The 21,590-nt window shown below is 44.7% G+C and overlaps 2 protein-coding genes across 6 annotated transcripts in view; both read right to left on the bottom strand.

The window, feature by feature from the left end:
- ino80 (INO80 complex ATPase subunit) overlaps window positions 1-15,566 on the bottom strand; it is a 36,353-nt gene extending 20,787 nt beyond the window's left edge. For 3 of the 5 annotated variants that reach the window (XM_084377395.1, XM_084377394.1, XM_084377393.1), the window contains exons 1-27: window positions 15,409-15,566; window positions 13,909-13,973; window positions 13,299-13,490; window positions 13,013-13,170; window positions 12,846-12,913; window positions 12,609-12,755; window positions 12,359-12,479; window positions 12,058-12,263; window positions 11,899-11,952; window positions 11,498-11,701; window positions 11,174-11,378; window positions 10,766-10,833; window positions 10,458-10,679; window positions 10,182-10,262; window positions 9,735-9,830; window positions 9,003-9,062; window positions 8,434-8,576; window positions 7,144-7,228; window positions 6,914-7,031; window positions 6,609-6,694; window positions 4,824-4,991; window positions 4,415-4,548; window positions 4,140-4,207; window positions 3,827-3,920; window positions 3,396-3,612; window positions 982-1,122; window positions 57-282 (exon numbers count right to left, since the gene is read on the bottom strand). In XM_084377395.1, the coding sequence (XP_084233521.1) occupies window positions 57-282; window positions 982-1,122; window positions 3,396-3,612; window positions 3,827-3,920; window positions 4,140-4,207; window positions 4,415-4,548; window positions 4,824-4,991; window positions 6,609-6,694; window positions 6,914-7,031; window positions 7,144-7,228; window positions 8,434-8,576; window positions 9,003-9,062; window positions 9,735-9,830; window positions 10,182-10,262; window positions 10,458-10,679; window positions 10,766-10,833; window positions 11,174-11,378; window positions 11,498-11,701; window positions 11,899-11,952; window positions 12,058-12,263; window positions 12,359-12,479; window positions 12,609-12,755; window positions 12,846-12,913; window positions 13,013-13,170; window positions 13,299-13,450 (3,322 nt within the window). In that variant the 5' untranslated portion in view covers window positions 13,451-13,490; window positions 13,909-13,973; window positions 15,409-15,566. The remainder of the gene's footprint in view (window positions 1-56; window positions 283-981; window positions 1,123-3,395; window positions 3,613-3,826; window positions 3,921-4,139; window positions 4,208-4,414; window positions 4,549-4,823; window positions 4,992-6,608; window positions 6,695-6,913; window positions 7,032-7,143; window positions 7,229-8,433; window positions 8,577-9,002; window positions 9,063-9,734; window positions 9,831-10,181; window positions 10,263-10,457; window positions 10,680-10,765; window positions 10,834-11,173; window positions 11,379-11,497; window positions 11,702-11,898; window positions 11,953-12,057; window positions 12,264-12,358; window positions 12,480-12,608; window positions 12,756-12,845; window positions 12,914-13,012; window positions 13,171-13,298; window positions 13,491-13,908; window positions 13,974-15,408) is intronic. The other 2 variants (XM_084377397.1, XM_084377396.1) reach the window with 1 other exon arrangement.
- A 754-nt stretch (window positions 15,567-16,320) lies between these two features.
- On the bottom strand, window positions 16,321-21,590 carry vps18 (VPS18 core subunit of CORVET and HOPS complexes). Its single transcript, XM_084377553.1, has 9 exons — window positions 21,149-21,590; window positions 20,862-21,003; window positions 20,586-20,677; window positions 20,014-20,264; window positions 19,469-19,822; window positions 18,084-19,346; window positions 17,745-17,954; window positions 17,347-17,583; window positions 16,321-17,192 (listed from the first exon to the last, which is right to left on the bottom strand). Exons 1-9 carry the CDS (start codon window positions 21,249-21,251, stop codon window positions 16,896-16,898), a joined length of 2,949 nt encoding a protein of 982 aa, XP_084233679.1. The 5' UTR covers window positions 21,252-21,590; the 3' UTR covers window positions 16,321-16,895.

The following is a 21,590-nucleotide window of genomic DNA, read 5'->3' on the forward strand; positions in this document are numbered from 1 at the left end:
AAACAAACACTGCTAAAGAGGAAAGCAGAAACAACACACAAACATGAAGTCCTCACCAGGTATCCGAATGAATGACCATCCATGCCGCGGGTAAAGCGCCATCACGCCCCCAGGGCATTGTGGGTGGAAGGTATTGGCCCTCGTGCGCCAGTCTGAGGCGAGTTCAGGGGAGCCGTAGAGGAAACACTGTTTGAAGACTGTGCCCCCTCCGCCGCGCGTCACCCGCCACTCGTACTCTGCGCTGCGGTCGTCACAATAACGCTCCATGGGAACTGCTGTCACCTAGGAAACCGAAAGGAAAGATAGGGTTGTCTATATCTGAAACAAAGGAAAGTACTGCCTGGTGGAGAGGGAAGGAAGATTTTAGGATATGCATGATATTACTTTCGTTTGCATGTGGTTATTTTTTCAAACTTTTTAAATTAAACTATTAATTATAAAAACACAACCTCTGACTGAAATTTACCACCCAAAGCTCTATACTGGAACTGCTGCATGAAGGCTGGTTTCACTGAATCAGCAGGTTTTCTGTGTGTGTGTGTGTGTGTGTGTGTGTGTGTGTGTGTGTGTGTGTGTGTGTGTGTGTGTGTGTGTGTGTGTAGGAGGAAGGCAAGAGCAAGCTCAACAGCTGCTGAACAACCTGAGCAAGAAGCCCTTTTTTTAGAGGCTGTTTGTTTTAAATGCAGCTGGAAACCACAGTGGTGACCCCCACACCCCAACCACACACACACGGACATACACAAACACACACACAGATAAGAGTAACTCATTGTTGAAAGCCTACAACAGCACCGTGCACAGCGCTTCCCTCTTCCCTTTCCACGACCACCCAAATGCATCCCTGTCTTACACGGGCCACCACACAAACACACACACACAGACAGACTGTCAAAACAAGCACACGGAGGACTTGCGAGAGTGCCTTCATTGGCCCACTTGCTGCTCACGCACAAAGACAGACAGACACACACACATACATACCCTGGGCGTGGCGGCTAGCAGGAACTTGGGTGGCGGTACGGACTGGCAGGGCCGCAGCGAGGAGGTGGCAGAGTTCCGGCTGTGGATCATCACGTCTGTGAGTCCCATCGTGCCCGGCCTGAAGGCTGTGAACACCAGATCCTGAAACACACACACACACACACACACACACACAAATCTACATTACTTCCCAGTATCCAGTTTCATTAAAGCCAAAAAATCACAAATACAGCTATTACATCTCAGCTGGCAATTTCAAAATCATCACAGATGATGTTACGCCTCCTGCTGCACAGATTCCTGCTTCGATTTGTGTCAAGAATTGTGGAGATCGAAGAAAACATCTTCAAATTGGAGGAAATATATATAAAAAAAAAAAAATGCAGCAAAACAGAGGCAAACAAACTGAAGCCTGCAGAGGTTACTGAGTGCAGCACCCATGTTTGTTTTTTATAAACTGCTCCCACAGGATATTAAGGTATCGTTGGCCGATACGCCCGACACGTTACATAAAATATCAGCTCAATGATTAAAACGTTATATAAAAAATATGATTACGCAGCTTAAATGATTTTAGTTGCGCTTGCGAGCCTGATCGTATAATCTTTTCTGCAAGGACATTATATATACACATTTCGAGCAAAGGTTGATGCTGAGGAGATACTGATGAATAATTCGAATATAATGCAGCCGTAGGTGTTAAAGGAAGAGGAAAAGTTATGTGTATGTGACTGTGTGACGCCACAGATACGGTGGATACACAGTGCCATCTAATGGCAGAGTTTAGAAATGGCAAGCTCAGGTCATGGCCACCATGAGTGAGCAAGTTCTCCATTTCACTGGAATATTAGAAACAATTGCAAAAAGTATATAACACAAAGTATGACAATTCAATTAACCAACATATGTCAATAGATGTTATCCGTGTTGGGACAAACAGAAGCTGTGTGAGTGAAATCACATCGAGAAGGTGTTCAGAGTTGCCTCACTTCCTCACAGCAGCAGCAGGACAGCTGAAGGCAACGCCGACCAAACTCCTAAGTACACGGCCAGAGAGCGATGAGCCAAGCAGAGAGGAGGCGCTGTGTGCCAGCTACACGCTGCTTCAAAAGAAAAATGAGGAGCTGAAAGACGTTCTGCGGGGGTGAATAATTTCTAGGAGCTCAAGTGGGAGTCTCGGGGTCGGTGCGGTCACACGGTACGCACACAGCATTGGCTCTCCAGGTGTCTGCAACTTTCTCTTTTTATCTCATATTTGAAGTTGCTTCTTAAGGTTTTGCTTGCTCTTTCGTTCCTTAAGCCGCTCTGGGGGGGGGAACCTAAGACGTTCGGCAGCTGCCTGACTCAGGGTGATGAGACCAGGAGAGGAAGAGGAGGATGGAATTACCCCGACAGCTTTCTCTCATGGGTATTTTCAACACAAGAAGTTAGAATCAGTGGAGGATGGTGATGGTTAACTCATTGCTGTGTGAAAGACTAGATGGGATGAAGAATGACTAAAACATCCCTGCAGCAGCAGTGACCTTGTAGTGCATCTGCAGGCTGCAGCTGTTCACATTTTTTTGTGGCGGTCTGTGTGTTTGAACTGGCACCTATCATTTGTACTTTGTCCTTCTAAGTAATAAATCGGGTTTCCATATCGCCAAATAAAACACCAAAATGCAGGAAATCTAACACATCTGAAAGCGTTTGAGTGAAAATTTAAAGAACTGTGTTGGCAACAATTGCACAGACTGCTAAGCGACCAGAATGGTTTTTGAATGTACCACTCATACTAACCGTACTACTAACTCACACCAACTCTAGTTTCTCAGAATCAGCTTTCCTGTAAGCATTAGAGCCTCTGAGGTGCTGAAAGAACAGCTGGTGTCATATCACACCATAGCATTGACAAACAGGAGATATGTGGAATATAAATTGTTGTTTATTGAGCGTGCAAGACAGAAAATAGACTAAATAAGAAAAAAAAAAACAGAAGGGGCTCCATATTGATCTGAAACAGTGGATGTGGCTAGACAGACTTACAGAAATCGATGCGCACCTCCTCTTAAAAACTGACTGGAAAATGGTTTCGAAAAAAGCTGAAATAAAACTATTTTTCAATCTCAAAAATGTCAGAGAGACGGCTGGTCAGCACAGACACTGGAGACACATAGAGGGAGGGAGGACAGTGTTCCTGGGTCACGAGGCTACAGAGGGATCTGGTTCCACGCTGGATCCCAGAGGAGGGAGAGAAAAACCCGAGGCAGAGGGCAGGCTGTGTGGCCAAACACTGACTGATGCTCTGGGGACAGTTTCAGCATCGTCAGCAAGCACACAGCTCGCTTCTGGAGTTTTATCTGTCTGTCACACACCCCTGTGCTCGTCTGTACAAAGATTTTTGTGTGAGTGCTTGTGTCTGCTGTGTTTCCTACCTGCAGGACAGGGCTGGTGTGCATATTCGGGAAACTAGTGGGTCTGTTCAGCCACAGAATCAGGTCCTTGCGAGACAGACACTTCCTCCTGGGCTGTGACCTCTCTCCTTCCCCCTGCAAGTCTCTGGTTTCCTCCCGACTCTCTTCTTCAAGGCCGAACAGGCGCCGATCGTGGAGCCGATACGCAGCTTTAAGGGACAGAAAAAGAGCTAACCATCTGTGGAAGAAGGAAGCAGGAGGCAGGAGAGGAAAACTGAAGTTAGAACAAGAGTTTTCATAGAAACACTTTAAAAAGAGTTCTGCTACTTTTGGCATCCTGCTAAGATACATTTGGACGGGTTCTTTTGACTCCCTGAGCCATCTTATCTGACATCTTTCAAACGAAAACAAAAAGAGAAAACAGATCTGAAGAGAGAAACTTAAAAGCCTACCTCACTAAGGTGCCTTGCAGCATGAGATTGGACATCTCAGCCGGGGACACGTCGATGAAGCGCAGGAAGGAGAAACAGCTTCCTTTGTCGTCACCTGGAACAGTAAGAAACAGAATACAGAATGAAGGATACGAGATGAAACAAAGACAAGAAAAACAAGAGAAATAACAAACAAGGTGAAATAGGCTGGGGGAGGGAGGAGCTGGGGCGAATCTGAGCAATGAAAGTCAAGTGAAAGAGATCCACTCAGATGAGTAAACAAACTTCTGGTTTCCATCAAGAGCTTTGTGTACACAGCTTCATACGTGCTCACCTTTTCTATGAAAGAGCGACTGCTGGATGTGGTTTGGAGAGAAGGGAGACAACAGCACTTGAAGTAATCTGCGGAGGAAGTCGTGATGGACAAAAGTTACGTCACTCAATGTGAGAAAAAGCAAAATCCGACCCAGAGCGATTCTGTTAATAGCTATAATTGAGATAATAGCCCGCTGCGACTCCCAAATCAACAAATGTCCACTAAAACTGTTTGTATTGGATGTTCCCTGTCGTTGAGTGAGTCTGTGAGTTCTTTCGTGTGGAAGTACTTACTTGTTTTTGGCCTGGTTGTGTGCGTGGAGGAGGCCATGACGGTACAGGAACTTGGACATGATGTAGGGCTTGAGGGACATGTGGAAAGGAGAGCGTGTCTCCTGGCGCTCAAACAAGTCAGGGTGGTTACACACCTACACACAGGCAGACACAAGACGGTGGATTTAGTAAAGAAAAGCAGGGAAGCTGGCGCTACTCATGCTTGTTCCTAGACTGCCAATTCATTGTTTAACTATTCATGCTGAATTTCAGATTCAGACACGATACTTCCTGAAATCATTACAACTAATAACTGTGATCAATCATCGCGGCTGCTGCTTCTGACAAAAATAATCCAAACTGTTGTACTTTATTCGATTTTTGTGCCGAAAACCAAAAGGGACAATTGAACGCAGGCCACAGCTCGTACCTTCCTGAACTGCATGACCAGGTTCATGAGGGACGAGGTGGTGCTGTGGGACTGCTGGGCCGTGCCCATGGAGGACTGCAGCAGATCCTCAATAGAGATCTTGTTCCTCAGAGCCTGGTAGAGCAACCTTTGTCGCGACGTCAGCTGGCAGTAGGTCAGGATCTCAATCTGTAGAGAAAGAGAGCAGAAGGAGTGTGTTTAAAAGATATAACATCATTATTTTCATCTTGTTTCTCTTCAGTGAGTAAAACACAACTGATTCAGATATTCCTGTATGAGCAGTTGGATTTCAGATACCTACCAATTTAGTTTAACTGAGTTAAGTTGAGTTTTGTAAAGCTAAGCATCTGGCCCATCCAACAGGGAATTACAAGACTCACCATATTAAAGAAATGCATCTTCTGGTAATACTTATAGGAGCAATAAATGAATAGTTAAAATACCACATCATAAAGTGTGAAGAATCACACAGCTGGTCGATGTTGTGAAAAATGTTTATAGGCCCAAGCCTATCATCAAACTATTCATTATAAAACAATGTGCTCACATCTTTTGACCGAGAGCCAGTCATTGGTTGATTAAATGTTTATATCTTTCTTGTATTGCCAATTTGATTTTCTATCAAGTAACCGATTCCATCACTGGGTTATAAAAGTCTTCCAGCAAGCCTCACATGGTTCCCATCCCGAGTCTCCCACTATAGCTAACTTGGGCCATGATTGTGAACACCCAGAGAGTATCTCATGACACTGTTTTGGCTACTAACGCTACAAAACTGAATGATTAGATCATAAAATGTCATTTGAAGTGGCCTGATAACACTGTAAACCGTCTCTATGGTTTTCTTGAATTTGTTTTGTGAAGTTCAGGGCTATAAGTCATGACTAAGTCACTGCGGTTGCCTGCATTTTGGTATGAAATAAAACAAAAAGGGAGCATGTGTAATAAGACAACAGTGAATGGAAATATCCTCAGTTGGACATGGTTAGTAAAGCGATTGACTTACAGTTAAAAAAAGGCTGCATATATAACATGTGGCTACGGTACAGACAAATGATTCAGCACTACCGCTATGTTATGCCTCCATTAGAACACACGCAGTATTTTCACATGGGCTCAACTAAAAAAAATATTTATCGCTGCAGACTTGATGCCCAGCCTGACCCACAAGCTTTAAACACACATTTAAAAATCTCTGGTTTATCTAGTGTCACGCGTCAATGAGAGCAGTGAAACCGAACGACAACAAAGCGTAAAAACCCGACCGTGAACCGCGAGTGAACTGTGCTGACAAAACAAGAGAAAACCGACGAGAGCGGAGAAGAAAAAAGGAAGCGGGCTGGCAGGACTGCATGTGGGGGAAGAGACAGATGTGGGGGAGCCGTGAACTCTGCCATTCCTCTGACTGTGTGTATCGAGACTCCCACAGCTCGTGAGTGAGTGTGTGTGCGCCGCGTGTGACAGCGAGAGACCCGGAGTCCAGCATCTGTCGAGAGGATCTGCCAGCGCAAGCATCATTCACAAGCTTATTACAACACCTTGTGTGTCAGCGAGACGGACAGAGGGTGCAACAGGGAAGGAAAGACGAGGGGCTACATTGTGATGACAAAATAGAATATGGGACTGTTTTTGAATTAAATATCTTTACATAAACTATACACAGGGTTCGTACAACTTTTTAAGAGCAAAATTCAAACACTTTTCGAGCGCTTTCCAGGTACCTAAACAAAAAATGTCCAGTCTCTCGAAGCCTAATCAATCTGAATCATGTTTATGTTCCTCTACCTTGTCTGAGAGCTCGTTTTCCACATCTTTCTTGATCCTGCGCAGCATGAAAGGCTTGAGGATCATGTGCAGTCTGGACAGTTGGTCTGAAACACAAACATTAAACCGTCAATGTTTAGCTTCAGAACGTATCACATGGGACTGCGGGCAGAAATAAAAGCTCGACATTGGCAAACAGATGACGGAATTTTCCGTACAAATGAGTTGAAACTCGTACGTGTCGTGAGCTGGAAACGAGGGGAAAAAAAACTTGAACAAGCAGCTGAGAGGACCATTATTCCCCTCAGTTGTAGAGTTGCACTCACTCTCATCGATGGCCGACTTGTTTTCAGCGTGGCTCTCGATGTCCTTGGAGAACCACTCGTTAAACTCGTCGTGGGAATCAAACAGCGTAGGCATGATGAAGTGCAGCAGGGCCCACAGCTGAGAGACAGTAAAAACATACGGCCGTCAACAGTTCTGTCTGGCTCACATGAACACACATGCACCAGCGTACACACACACACACACACACATACACACACACAATGCTCACCTCAGCCATTGTGTTCTGGATGGGCGTCCCAGTGAGCAGCAGTCTGTTTCGACACTGGAACTGCAGAAGGATTTTCCACCGAACGCTGAACACACAGAAAGGAAACGTTGAACATTTGGAGATCTGCTGCAACAACTGCATGAGTTTATCATGTTTATGTAACACTTAACTTTACTGTTATCACACCACTTACTCAAACTGTGGAGCACTGTTTATGTATGTTTCTCATTTCAAGATATTTTCAGACTAGTTTTGTAGGTTTTGGCCAGTTTATCATAGAGAAAAAGGAAATTAAGCATCGTTATGCAATTATAGAAAACTTTATTTTTCTAGGTCATAATGTGTTTTGTTGATTTTTGAAATAGACATTTTGCTGTTCAGCATGTTTATAGCCACTGTGCTATTAAAAAGAACTGCTGGCATCTGTTCATGTTAGCTTAAGCCCTATTCACACAGGACCAGTATTACCTAGGGGACCTCGAGTAATTTGTAATAAAAATACAGAGGCCATTTGCGATGTTAATCCCGTGCCACTCTGCCATGTCCGCAATTCCACGGCAAATTACCTGCCATATTTTGACAAACTCAGAGGTCACGTAATATTATTAGCCCCATGCTAATCGGCATCTTCGTGATTAGGGGTCGTATTTTTTCTCAAAACATCTGTTTTCTGTTGTCAGACAAACGAACAAGTAAGAAACTTGATCGTGAATCATTATATGTCGAACAGCAGTACAAGTCAGTCAACAGCTGTGCTGTGATATCAACTATATTGACATTTAAAAGTGATGACAGACAAAGTTAGGATCAACAAACGGTTCACAAGGTAATATTCAAGTGCAGCCACAAAGCATCTGTTATTTGATCTTAATGAGCTGTAAATGTGTATTTATGCTTGTAACACATGCAGAAAGTGGGCGGTTCAACTCTAAACTATACTAATAATGTGGCTGCTAGAGAACAGACGCCTCGCTTTGTTGTTGTTACACGGAGCCTTGACATCATACAAAGTCAGTAAATATGAGTAAAATACAGACTTTGCTTATCCAGTATGACTGCACCACATGAAACACAAACATGGGGTGGTAATTTCTAAATGACACGAGGTCCTCTGGTAATACTAGTCCTGTGCAAATAGGGCTTAGGAACGTCTGCTGGATGGCGTGTTTATCTGCTCAAACTAGCAGTTGAATATGGGATCAAAAGATGCAGATATCAAGCTAGAGAAACTTTTAATGTTTCGGGAATACAGTGTTACATGATGACACAGCAGCCATGTTAGTGTTTTACCTGGTGCTGCTCTTCAGCGCCTGCGCCTCATCCAGAACCATGTACTGCCACTTGACTCTCTGAAAGTACTTGACGTCCTGGACCACCAGCTGGTAGCTTGTGATCACCACGTGGAAAGGTGCGTTTTGTGTGTAAAGGGTTTTCTATTGAAACAGACAAACACGGAGAGACGGGGTTACAGACAAGAAGAAAATAACTGAACTCAATATTGCACGTTGTGTTTAGAGGCCTTTTTGTTAACAGATTCCAAGAGTCCATTTTACTTATTGTTAGTGTTGTGTGGTTTAATTAGATTTTTTTCTAATTCAATTTGGATATCGTAAAATGTCCAATGTCTGAATATTCCTACGAAATTAGAAATGACCACTCTCTGATTAGATCTTCTTGCACTTCTTTGCTATTATATCATATATCAGTGGCAGAAAAGGTCTTAACATGACAATAATATAATTATTTCAATTATTTATGGGACAATATATCATTTAATAAAAAAGTAATGGTGACAGGCCTACAAAATAACACAATAAAGCATTGTATCTGTGTGTTCATAGTCACCATCTCTTCCTTACCTGGCTCCAAAACTTCCGGATCACCTTACGATCATGAGGATTCCCCCAGTATGGCAACACCTGAAAGTTAAAACAAGGGGGACTAGTGAGTCTTGTGTTGTGTGTGAATCCTTCTTTCAAACTTTTCCAAACTGTTACATTTACATCGAGCAATGCAAAACGAAAACAGAGCTACGGCGATGTTTCCAGAAGAAACACTTAGACATAGCATCACGTATGAATCACCGCGCCAGTTGGCGTGCTGTTGATGGGAAATGCGATGTGAAAAGATTCACACATCATTGCATCGCTCAACGCACGCTGGTGTTCCATTGTTTTGGGTCAGTCTTGCTTTGAGTGTTCAGGAAGCTTATCTTCAAATTGTGTAATGGGGTCTTTTCACACCTCATTAGCAAAACAGACTGGTATTGATTTATTTTCAAACTGGCAGAGTTGAGTGTTGAGCACAACAAAGAATCATGCGTGTTGTAGTGGCTATGTGTGCGTGCGTGTGAGTGTGCATGTAACCATTGCTGAAAGCTGATGTAATTGATAAATGTTTTTTTTTTAACATTTAAGAATGCACACAGAGGCCGGTTTTTAACACAGTCTCGTAGTACAATACTGCCCCCTAATGATTAGTCCCAGACAGGCTTTATCCTCTTAGTTCTCAGATGAGGACGGCAGAGACGAGGGTGCCAGGGGTTCCTGCGGACGTGATTTTGAAGGTGTTTCCGCTTAGTGCATTCTCACCTTGAATTTCGGCACAAAGCGGGTGAACTCCTGGTGCCAGTTGTTGAGTGTGGATGCAGGGGAGATGATCAGGAACGGGCCCCAGATGTTGTCTCTCTGTGAGGGAACAAAGAAGAAGAACACATCGTCAGCCGCCACAACAGGTGCACTGTGTGTGTGTGTGTGTGCACGCGTGAGCGCCCAATAACAGGATGCAACGGGGGAACACGCCGTGCATCTTCCTGCCAGTGAAAACAAGTATTTCCCCTGAATTCCACTTTTTCTCCTTTTGGTGTTATGAGACCGTACAACCTGCGAATCAGCTACTTGCAACAATGAATAAGTCATGTGAGTCATTCAATGGGACTCGTTTTGAAGGATGCAGGTGCACAAAGATGTTAGATGTTTTCATAAGTGAGTCGAGGGGAAACAACTGAATATTCCACAAAGCTTTTTAAAATCTCTCACCTCTGCTAAGTGTGCCAACAGGGCGATGCTCTGGACCGTCTTCCCCAGCCCCATCTCATCTGCCAGGATTCCATTGATTCCCTGCAGAGAGAGGAGACGATAAATCTTTCAACGTGAATAAAAAAAGCACATAATAATATGGAAAGCTCTGCAATGCCTGTAAAACCGAGAACAATAAGCAGATACAAATTTCACGTCAAACAACATGCCGACTGAAAGCACCGAGAGAAAGAGGAAGTAAACTGTGTCGCTCATGTCAGAGGCCGACGTGGGTACCTGCTCATAGAGGTTGGCCAGCCAGTTCATGCCCTTCAGTTGGTAACCTTTGAGTTTGCCGTTGAAGATGGTGGGCTGAGGAATGTCTTCGCCCGCGTTGATGGACGGGTTGGAGAGGCTGTAGCTCTCTCCAAACCCGGAGCCGGCGCCTGAGGATGAGCTGCACGCTGCGTGTAGCGAAGCGCAGCGGCTGTCCTTAGCCTCCTCATCAAACATCCGCGTCTACAGGGAGAGATTTGGGGATTATTATGGATGGAGTAGAGCGTGTGGGTGTTTTTATCTCTGAGGTTATGCGTGCATCGACTTACTCTCTCTTGATGAATCTGGTAGGCTTCTTTGGCATTCCTCAAGGCCTGGGACTTGTAGTGATCACTATCTGAAATCGCATACAATGCCATGATAAAAAAAATGACCCATGTCGTTTCTAATTTATCAGAAATGAACTGTAGAATATCAAATCTGGAAAACAAACAGTGACCCCTCAGTGAACTGTTTCTTATTTTTAGCAGGTCACTGCACAGATATCCAGCTGCTCAACAGCACATTAAAACTGTGAGGAGGAAAAAACATGAAATATAATCTACAGACAGAAAAGAGGCTGAAGAGGTAAGGAATATAATAATAACTGGTGTGTTTGGCAGCAGCAGACTCAGTATTGAGTTTCAGCTGCTGACTCCGCTCCAGTAACAGAATAAACTCCACTGAGCCATTCATACCATAGTCCTCCTGTCCCATGTTGACCATTACGCCTCCACCAATGTCGATCTGTCGGTGCGCCGCGGTGTCTTCCAGCTTTCTCAGAATTTCCTCCTGGGCTGTATCTCCCTCTGGACCCCCAATGTTGGCTTTACCGCTCATGAAATGAGCATACAGCTCTGTCTGGGTGATGAGGAAATTCAATTTGCGCTGCTGACGCTTGGCCTGCGAGAGAAGGAGGAAAGCAGGAATGTTTTTTCACGTTTCCAAAACGTATGTTGATGCAAATATTTCAATAAAAAATGTGCTAATTGACTAAAGACAACAATATCCATTCCACCTACTTCTCTCATCTCTTCATCCAGCTTCCGCTGCTCCAGGGCCTCCTTCTCCGCCCTCTTCCTGTGCTCCTTCTCCACTTTGTCGTACTTCTTCCAGTAGAGCATCATCTCCTTGGTGAGGCGGCGAGCCCGAGGTAATGTCTCCTTACAGTTCTTTTGGGCCTGGATAGCTGCACGCCGAACCTCTCTCATGCACTGATGAGCCAACTAGGACAAACAAAAAAATGAGGTTTAATGCTGTACTAAATCTACAATTAGCTTTTGAACGATCTGAAAATGAAGAGTTGGTGTCATGACTCAACCAGAAACAGAAATATGTGGAACAGAGTGTATTTAACAAAAGATTCAGAATAAACCCTTAAAAGTTCATTTTAACAACACAGTAGTGTGTACACTTGACTTACCTTTTTAGCATTGGTCAGCACTAAGTTCTTAGCAGACGTCTTCTGCTTGAAAGACTGCAAAATAGATATAAACAGAATATTCAGGACTTAAAGTGGTGCTGGACATTTCACCAGAAGTTCTTGAGCATGAACGTGTTTATCAGGATCGTGCATACTAACCTTGGGGATCTCCTTTTTAGCGATGGTGAGCCAGACCTTCCGTCGCCGTGCGTTCAGCTGCTCGATGGTGAGATGTTTCTTCTTCACGACGGGTAGCGGAGCATCATGGGAAAACTTTGCAAAGATCTTGGTGACATAAGGACGCCCCTCATCCATAAAGTCTCCCTCTCCCCGTTTCTTCTTTTTCTTCACCTTTTTTAGTTTGGCTGTAGAAAAAAAGTATGTGAATGATCAATGTGAAATCTTATCAACTAATCCAGTAATTATTCAGTTATTTGCTTCACATTTCTTTTGTTTTTACCCTTGAATTTCTTCTCATCTTTGATCTTCTTCTTCTTTGGGCCCAGTAGGTGGCGCTGCTGCTCATAGAAGGGGTCATGAGTAGAGAGGAGTCCAGTGCTGTAGTACTGATACTGGTGAAGCTGCAGGAAAAATATACAAAGATGGAAAAATGCAATGAAGATGTTACAAAAAACAAATGTCAGACAATTCTAATTATTAGTATATGTGTGTGTGTGTGTGTGTGTGTGTGTGTGTGTGTGTGTGTGTACCTCTCGGTCAGAGTGGAACTTGCTCTGATGCTGCCTGGTGAAGCGATGCAGCCTCAGCATGTCGTGCAGCTCCTCCCGAGACAAACTGAAGTCGGAGTCATCGGAGTCTGTGTCCGAGTCTGTGGTGTCGTCACTCAACAGGATATTCTGCAGGAGACAGAGAAGGAACAAGGAATTGTGTAACGTATCACTCAAAAAAAAGCTTAAATCTGTAGTAAGATGGAGAATAATAAATACCTTCAGCCATTTTCTGTTCTTCTTCAGCTTTGAGAAATTATAGAAGCTAGTTTTATCTGCCTTTTGGTCTGTGGAGTTTGCGGGGAGAGAAGAAACTTCACATGATATCTTCCACAGACAGTATGTTATATGTGAATAACATAAATATTAATATATATGTATCTTACCTTTACCTTGCAGCAGAACTCCGTTGAGGGGCTTCCCCTCTGCCAAACCCTCCCCTGGCTCACATGGCTCAGTCTTCACAGTCAAAGCTGTATGCTGACTGGAGGGATCCAGGGATAGCCCTCTCCCCAATGCACCATCGCTGTCATCACTGTCATCACTAGAACATGAAGATTATGCAGCATTAAGCCCGTCATTTGTCCAACAACAGGAAAACAGCATTTAGACCACTAATCAAAGCATGAGCCGTCTTGAAACTGCAGAACTGATCCCAGAATGTGTCTGTACCTGGTTATGTCTCTGTTGAAGATGGCGGCAGTCTGGCGCAGGAAAGTGTCCAACCTCAGGGTTCTTTCTAAGCGCTGCAGGTAGAGAGGTTTGGCCAGGGCAGAGCTCCCTGATGCCCCGACCTCCAGCCGGCCACCCTGCCCTGACGCCATGCAGCACAGACACCTCTGCCCAGCAGGGCAGCAACTTTTACTGAAGAGAGAGAAGCAGAGGCAGATGGCTGGAGGTCAGAGTGAGCAGTACAGGACAAACTAACTATGGGGTGAGTAACACTCTGCTGTTTTATCATTATTCACCTAAATCATAGCAAGACCTGGCGGTATGATGGTTCACACCACTTAAAGGATTTGTAAATGACTCACAAGACGTTCATAAGCAGTTGCTGAGTTTTTCGCCTTTACTATCCCAAGAGATTTTCTAGTCCGGCATGTGGGAGATATTCTCCTTCTCCGCACCTCTCAGTCGCTGCCAACATCTCAAATTTTGTCATGGTAACAAAACGGACATTTAGTCCAAAATATCGAGACTACTCTCCTGAAATGGCTGGGCATGCGGTGCGGTGCCTGCACGTGGTTCACTGAGCACGACGCAGTACAAACAGTGGACCTACCTTCTCAGGAAGGGATGTCATTGTTCTTGATTCCAAGATTAAGGATCAGACAAAGATGAAAACCCCTACAGAGGAAGAAACACAGTCACAAACTAATATTCACATGACAGTGTTAAAGTGCTTTAATGGAGTGATCGTGCTCCTTCACGTGTTGTGCTCTGTTTAGCAGGAGTTTGTTTCATTGTGTAATACTGACGATTTTCAAATAATGAGCTTTTCCATAAAAATATATTTTGTTCAAAATGTTATAATAACAGTAAATACATATAAATAAAGAAAATGACCACTCCTGCAACACTGTGTACTTAAACTGTGCAGGGCTTGCTTTCATGTTTATAATGTAAATATTTAATGAAGAAAAAAAATGTGCTGGCTGGATCATTTCTACTTTTCTAAGAACAGCTGTTTCCCACCTCTGGTCCTATAACACAGGGCAGTATACACTGCAGACTACTTTCACATCAGTCAGTTCAGTTTGTTAAAAGGTCAAACTGGATAAACTTTTAATAGTTTCACTTCCCCAAGGCTATTACACACGTGATATAACAAAGTACTACCCTGCTGCTCCACTCATAATGTCATTTTTGACTGCACATGTGATTGTTTTGACAGAGACAATTAACATGGTAACCTTTAATGTGGTGTCCTCTGTAATTACCACTCATTAACATATTCACTTGACTTTCTGACACAAGTTTCACTGCCTGGCATGTGGGAGGATAATAAGAGCTAAAGCCAAGCGAGAGTTTGGACTTTCTTTTTTTTTTTCTTTCCCCCAAAATGAAGAAAAACTGAGAGCTGTGTTAACCTGGATAACATGTAGCTTCATTTGCTGATGCACCGTTATGTTGTGATTAGCTAGCTAGCAAATCCAAGCTAGCATTAGCCAGGGTTTGCTAGCTAACCTTGGATGGTGCACCGGGTTGTATGCTCGCCAGCTAACGACCGTTAGCAGCCTCGCTGTGTCAGCACAGTAGCATTGCCTCCGATCAATGATAGTAAAGGGTCAAGGTGCTGGTTTACACACACGCTGACAGCTTGCTGGTTAGAGTAAACCACACCACGGACGTTAGTTATCGCCGCTAGTTGATTTTCTTTACACCTAGCCTTTGTGGCAGAGCGGCTGCATCCCCGCTATCCCTCCTCTAGTGTAGCTTTTCATCACAGACGTTAGCTTATCCAATACTGAGCGTTTTGACACAGACGTCCTCTCGCACCATTAATATGAAGTATTCAAATCGGTTCTGTCTCTTTAAGGCCACCACCTCCCTTCCTAAACAATGTATTAAGATATGATATTGGTTTAATAGCAATTCTTTAAAACAGGCTAGTCGCGGTGCAAGCGACAGCAAGGCCCTCCGCCCGCGCCTCTCGTACCCTTGCTGCGGATACGAGCGGGGGACTCGGAACGAATGATCCCCATGTTTTAATTCTTTCTCCCTCCCGGCCATCTTCCCCCCATTGCTCCTTCGCCATAACAACCACCATGGAGTCTCTCACCTCGGCCCCGTGTCCCCCTTTTCGTCTCTCTCTTCGCTGCTGCCGACTCTCGGTTCTCTGACTCCAAAATGGCGGTTTGGGGCGCCGAGCGAGTCTGTGAGCTTTGAGTCGGCAGCAACAGCAGAGAGGCGGCCACTTTCTGTTACTGAGAGAGCAGAGACACGACGCCATGGCGAGGGTACAGCAAGGAGCAGGCGTTTTAATCAATCGCAGATAAAGGGACGCTCGTCTATCGCGGTCTCCGAGGACACAGCTGGAAAAAGAAATCCGAGCGGCGTCTTTATCTAATAAAATGAGGCACGCGTCTACAGTTTGTGCCATTTGCGGCCGTAAATACGCAACTATTTCGATTTCATCGATGAATTTCCGAAGTCGATTAACAGCGTCTGCTCACTGCGAAGATTACCGAGCTACGTCTTACGTCATCAGAAGGGAACTCCGTTTTAGGTATGGTGGGACTGATGGATACCCACAGTAAAATGTGGCTATTATAAAGCTAATCTATGGTGTAAAGTGTTGACAGTGAACTTAATGATAATGGAAACTTACAAAAAATATATATATGCTATGTTTACATATAAATGTACGACCGTTACTGTTCAGTTTATGGTGACAATCATGATACACACATCTTCTTCCCCTGGTAGGGCTTTTAACAATGATGCTTGCTGTAACTGTGGCTTCAACTCTAATATTGATATTAAACCACAGCTTATTTTCAAACCATATTATATTTTTCTGTTATGCTGCATAGGTAAGGTCTTGTCCGGGCCCTACTTCTGCTCCGAGATGTGATTGTCTTGACTAACCTAGAGAATTGGCGTACGCTCCTGACGAACAGTGATGAAGGACATTGATTACTCTCTGCACAGCACAGCTGATTGTTAAAATCACTTTAAACAACCAGAACAATCAGTTAATCAGTACTGCCAAGCTTTAATGTGCCACAGTTGAATTGCAAAACAGTGAATACATGAGATAACAGTTTGTTAATCCGACCCACATTCACGTCAACACAGATCTGTAGAGTGGAGTGGATGAACTAAACTAAGGAATCACAGATATCGTCTAAGTGCAGGTAATGTTTCCAACAGACAAAGCAAGTGCAAGACCTAATGTAGTTAATAGATGTATAGTGCAGCTTTTGAATCATTTTATAGTGAGAGGTTCAGGCACGTTGTATGCACTGTACAGCCCTGGCAATATTTTACATCACCCCATCTTGTATCTTTGCTGACAATGTCCACATTTTACTACACACTCCCATACAAAGTGCAAAGGTTTTTAAATCAGCGTCAAATACTGCCAACAATAAATGTATTCTGGAGAGAACGACTGAAGCTGATGCAGTTTTCAGCAGTAGGCACTACCAACAGGCCATCAGGTGAATGTCTGTATCCACTGAATGGGCCAGTCCTAAATACGGTGCAGTGTAATTGACATACAGATGGTGGGCTGCCGTGTCTTTTCACATTGAGAGGATTCATTCATAGCCAGCTGGATTTCTCCTCCTCAAATTTCTGTGGATCAATGAAAGGCTTGTCGATGGACTTGATCATCAGTTCGCCGCAGTACACGCATTCAGATGCAATGATGTCATCAATGTCCGATTTTATCTGCTCGCGGCTTGTGCCCGCGTTGCCCTTTCCGAGGCTGGAAGTGTCTCCTTCGTCCTTGGTTGCGGCGCGGTGGCGTGACTTGGAGGATTGCGTGGTCGCAGCCAGCTTTTTCTGCAGCTCCTCCAGACGACTCTGCTTATATGCTGTGAGGTGAGGGGTCACTTCCTATGAGGTAGAAAAAAACAAAAAAAATCTGAATTATTAAAGGGGTTTAAACATCTTTGAAATTCTCAAACATGACACTTACAATTACTTAGCTAATTAAAGGAAGCAAAGTCTTTTATTGACACTGAAAAAGCAGGAAGCTGCCTTGAGTTACCTGGAACAGGCAGTCGTAGTGGAACATGTGTCCACACAGGAACAAATAGAAGGGCCTGTTGAGTAATGGAAAGTCACAAGCAGCACACTTTTCCTGAGAATCCACTACGCCATATTTGTTCCTCATTTCCTGGATGTCTTCTCTGATGCGTTTAGCGCTCTCTGTAGCCTCCTCCATTTCCTGCTTCAGCTCCTCGATGTGCTGGTTGTACTCCTCCAGGGAGCTGCAGATGGCCTCCTGAGAAACCACAAAGAACGGAGGATAAAGCACATTAATTTGAATCAATATACAAAATGTTGTGTTTTTGCAATGCATCACATTCATCTTGACTTAAACACTGAGGCAGAATGTAAGTGTGTTTTGAATGCTTTTCATACTAATTCAAAATATAGACAGACCTTAAAATGGTCAATGGTGACAAAGTCTGGGAAGAAGGGCAGGATGTCTTCGATCTTGAGCAGATTGCAGCTGGACAGACAGTTCATGGCTTTCTTCACATCTTTCTCCTCCTGCACCACATGGCGGGCAATCTTCAGCCAAAGCTTTTTCCTCAGCTCCTCGTCATCCTCAGGCAGGTCTGCACATGACTTGGCAGAGTCTACGTCGACCTATGAACAATAAATACATTTTAAGTTAGTTGCATTTGTCAAATTCTGTTATTCAAGATTCTTGACCATATTATTGATAGTATGTGTATACATGCAATGCTGACCCCCCAAAATGATAACATCACTTACTTGTAAAGCAAGATCCACTGCCTCCTCATACAGCTCCATAATCCTATAAACCAGGACACAGGCTTTGAGGTAGCCATGTTCTGCACACAGCCTGAGGGCGTACTTCAGGTCATAGTGGATCTCTGAGGCGTGTGTACCTGCCTGCTCCAGGTACCATAGCAGACGGTCCGGCTTATACTTGGCATAGAGCGACAGCAGGTAGTTATGGATGGCCTCCTCAGTCACAGTCAGCTCGTACACACAGAACTCCATGTAGCGGATCGTTTCGTTGATTTGCTGGGTGCTGCCCATGTGGCTGTAGTTCATCAGAGCCGGGATGAGCTTCTTTGGGTCCAGCCGCTTGCCCATCTGAATCCACGCATCCACCACGTTTTTGGGAATGTGCTGCATGAGTACGGGGGAGAACTTGTAAAAAAGCTTCTGATCACAGTGCTTAGAGAGCACCTCCAGAGCGGCGCTGTAGTCGTCGTGCTGGCAGTAGTGGGATATCACTCTCTCATAGTCCTGCATGACGACTGAGAAGTACACCATGTCGTCAACGTTGCCGTGGCTGGCAAGCAGGTCGTAGATGGTGCTGCGGTTGTTGTACAGGCACTCCTTGTGTTTGGAGTTGCTGAGGAATTGGCGAAAGTCATCACGGGTCTCCTGGAAGATGATGCTATTACCATCACTCTCCAGCTGGCCCAGCCGGTTCAGGTAGAGCTCGGCTAGCCAGGTGACTAGCAGTGTGATCTGTGTTCTCTCGCTCTGTTTCAGATTATTTAGTTTCTTCAGCAGAAACTCCTTTAGGGCGTCCTCTTGTTTGGCTTCGATGAACTTGAGCGCTATTTCTTCAAAGTAGTTCTGCGTCAGTGCATAGCACTTGGCACTCTCGAGGTAACGCTTGTTCTGGAAGCAGTGCTCTGCCTCTTTAGCCAGCACCATGTCCATGCACTCTGGCCGGTCGCGGCAGTACTCCTTGGCCAGATCGAATTTATTCATGCTCATGTACATCTGCCAGACATCCCTGGCCTCTCGCTGGACGTGGTACCGGAAAACTGCCCGCTCTGTGTAGATCCACACCAACCCGCCAATTGGGTCCTTGATCATCTTCTTGAGGGTGCCAAATTTATCTGGGAACACATCCTCATAAACCACCTGTCCATTCAGAGTGCAGATGGCCTTAACTCGGTCACGGAGCAGCAGCAGGAAGTGGAACTGTGTCAGCACAATGGAGATGGGCCTGTTGGCACTAAGGTCAATGTCAGGGGTGTACTCCCATACCTGTTTGATAGTGAATAGGAAAGTATATGAAATCATAAAGATAAAGACAGCAAAGGCGAATGCGAAGTGGGTAGAACTAAACATTATCGAGAGATGAAATTCCCCCACACACAGACATTTACCTGAACATCACTCAGCAGGGAATCAGGCCTGACGTAGTCCAGCTGACCATAAAGAACTCCATTACCCATCATCCAGGCGAATGCCTTCGGAGAGGTGCGAAGCTTAGAGGTGTAGAAGGTGATCTCGCTGTAGCCCATGTTGGCTGGGAACTCCTGGAAACTGGGCAGCAGGTCCTGGTTCTGGCTGAAGATGGAGCTGAAGCCTTGCTGCTCGGACCCCTCGGCCACTTTACCCACAAACTGGAACAGGCGTTTGCGGGTTGTGGCGATGATGAAGTACTTGTTCTCCAGGCCCCGCTCCACCTCTAGGCAGCAGACTGGTGCAGGCTTGCCATCCTCCTCCACGGAGTGGACCTGTCCCGTGAAAAGAGTATGTTATTTACCAAGAGAAAGAAATAAAACATTTTTAACACTATTTTCTACTACTTTTGACTCCAATAATATGGACAAACCTTAAACAGTTTAAACAATATGTGTAAACATGACCAACTACGTGTTGAAACTTGATACACATACAAAACACGATGCAAAACAGATGGTCACACCTGTCTGAAGTATTGATCTGGATTGGTGTTGAACAGGCTGCCCTCAGCTGCAGAGATCTCTGCTTCAAAGATGATGCCCTGGCTGGTGCCAACCAGGATTGGCCCTGTGTTGGTCTCAGTGCCGAGCAGCTTGTTCCAGCCCACGCTCTCGATGAGGTGGCCTCTCCAGCGGGACAGACTGCGCACCTTCTGCGTGTTCCTGTTGAGGTACAGACACTCGCTGGTGGTCAGGCTGATCAGCAGATGGGAGCCTGCAGAGAGAAAATATGGAGGTGGATACAGCTGCTGCTGATAATGAGTCATAACCATGACACTGCCACGCTGATCTTACAAAGGATGTAGTAGCACTGGGCGTTTAATGCATGGGTTGAGGTGTTGCTGCAGTCTCTGAGGTGGCCATACTACTTGCACCTCAGAAATTACTACTGAATACCTACAAATGTTAACAATCAATATACATTTAAAAAGCACGAAGAGATTCTGCAGATAATAAGATGATACAAGACAGATTGAAAGACGGTCTCATCAAAACAAAGTATTAAGACTTTGAATAAGCATTGTGGTTTTCTCACCAGTGGGGTCCAGGAACAGTCTGTGCACTTTACTTTCATCTTTCCGCCCTAATTCAATCTGATTAGGCTGATCAGGCTTGGCCAAATCAATCCTAGTAGAAACAGAACATGAAACACTGGAATCAGCATTGTGCATTACAGCTCTTGTACAAACAGATGAGTACTAATCACAGTGAAGAACAGACATGAACTCAAACTAATCCAATCAAGACAAAACACAAACACTAGTGACCACTATCACAGGGTTTTAAGTGCATTTATAATGGTGCCATTTGCCTCAGCAGGGTGTCCTTTCCCAGACTCATGCAGAGCTGATTGCTGCAGACCGCGAGATGGTTTATCTTCTCCGGCGGAGTAAAATCGATCCGCTGCTTGTTGAATATCGGCTTCTCTTCCTCAAGTCTCACATTCACAAAACCTAACAAGCACATGAAAATGTCAGTGAAAACAGCGAGTAAACACAATGACTGCGACATTTAACTGTGTGCTTTAACAAAAAAAAAAAAAAGTTACAATAACGTTGTAGCATCCTTGACGCAGCTCCAGAGAGGACAGCGACCTACCTGAATGTGTTATCCCGATGTTGGCACTTGACAAGCGGCCGTGCTGCTGCGCACTTTGCCTGGTGTTTTGCGAGTCTTCGTACTCGTCAAGTATCGACGCCATGGCCGAGTGTACCGTATTTCACCTTATTTCAACACCTGTGAAGTAATTTCTCTCCAGATTAAATTAAAAGAGAGAGAGAGACTTGAGAAGAAACAATCCTAAGACGACATGGCTAAACAGCTAGCTAGCTAGCACAACTTCCACCCGTTTAGGGCACGCGAGCGTACTTCCTCTCTGCGCATGCGTCCAAATGAAGGATTAAAGATGCAGGATATGATATTATCTCTGCAGGACGCACAGGAATATGTGAAGTTTCAATCATTCATCCTCTCACAGCAGCTAGCTTAGCTTCCGACTGCACAACACAAGGGTGGACCCGGACAATCAGGTGACTCGCGG

Source organism: Pagrus pagrus, assembly GCF_965226575.1.
Source record: "Pagrus pagrus genome assembly, chromosome: 16".
Lineage (NCBI taxonomy): Eukaryota > Metazoa > Chordata > Actinopteri > Spariformes > Sparidae > Pagrus > Pagrus pagrus.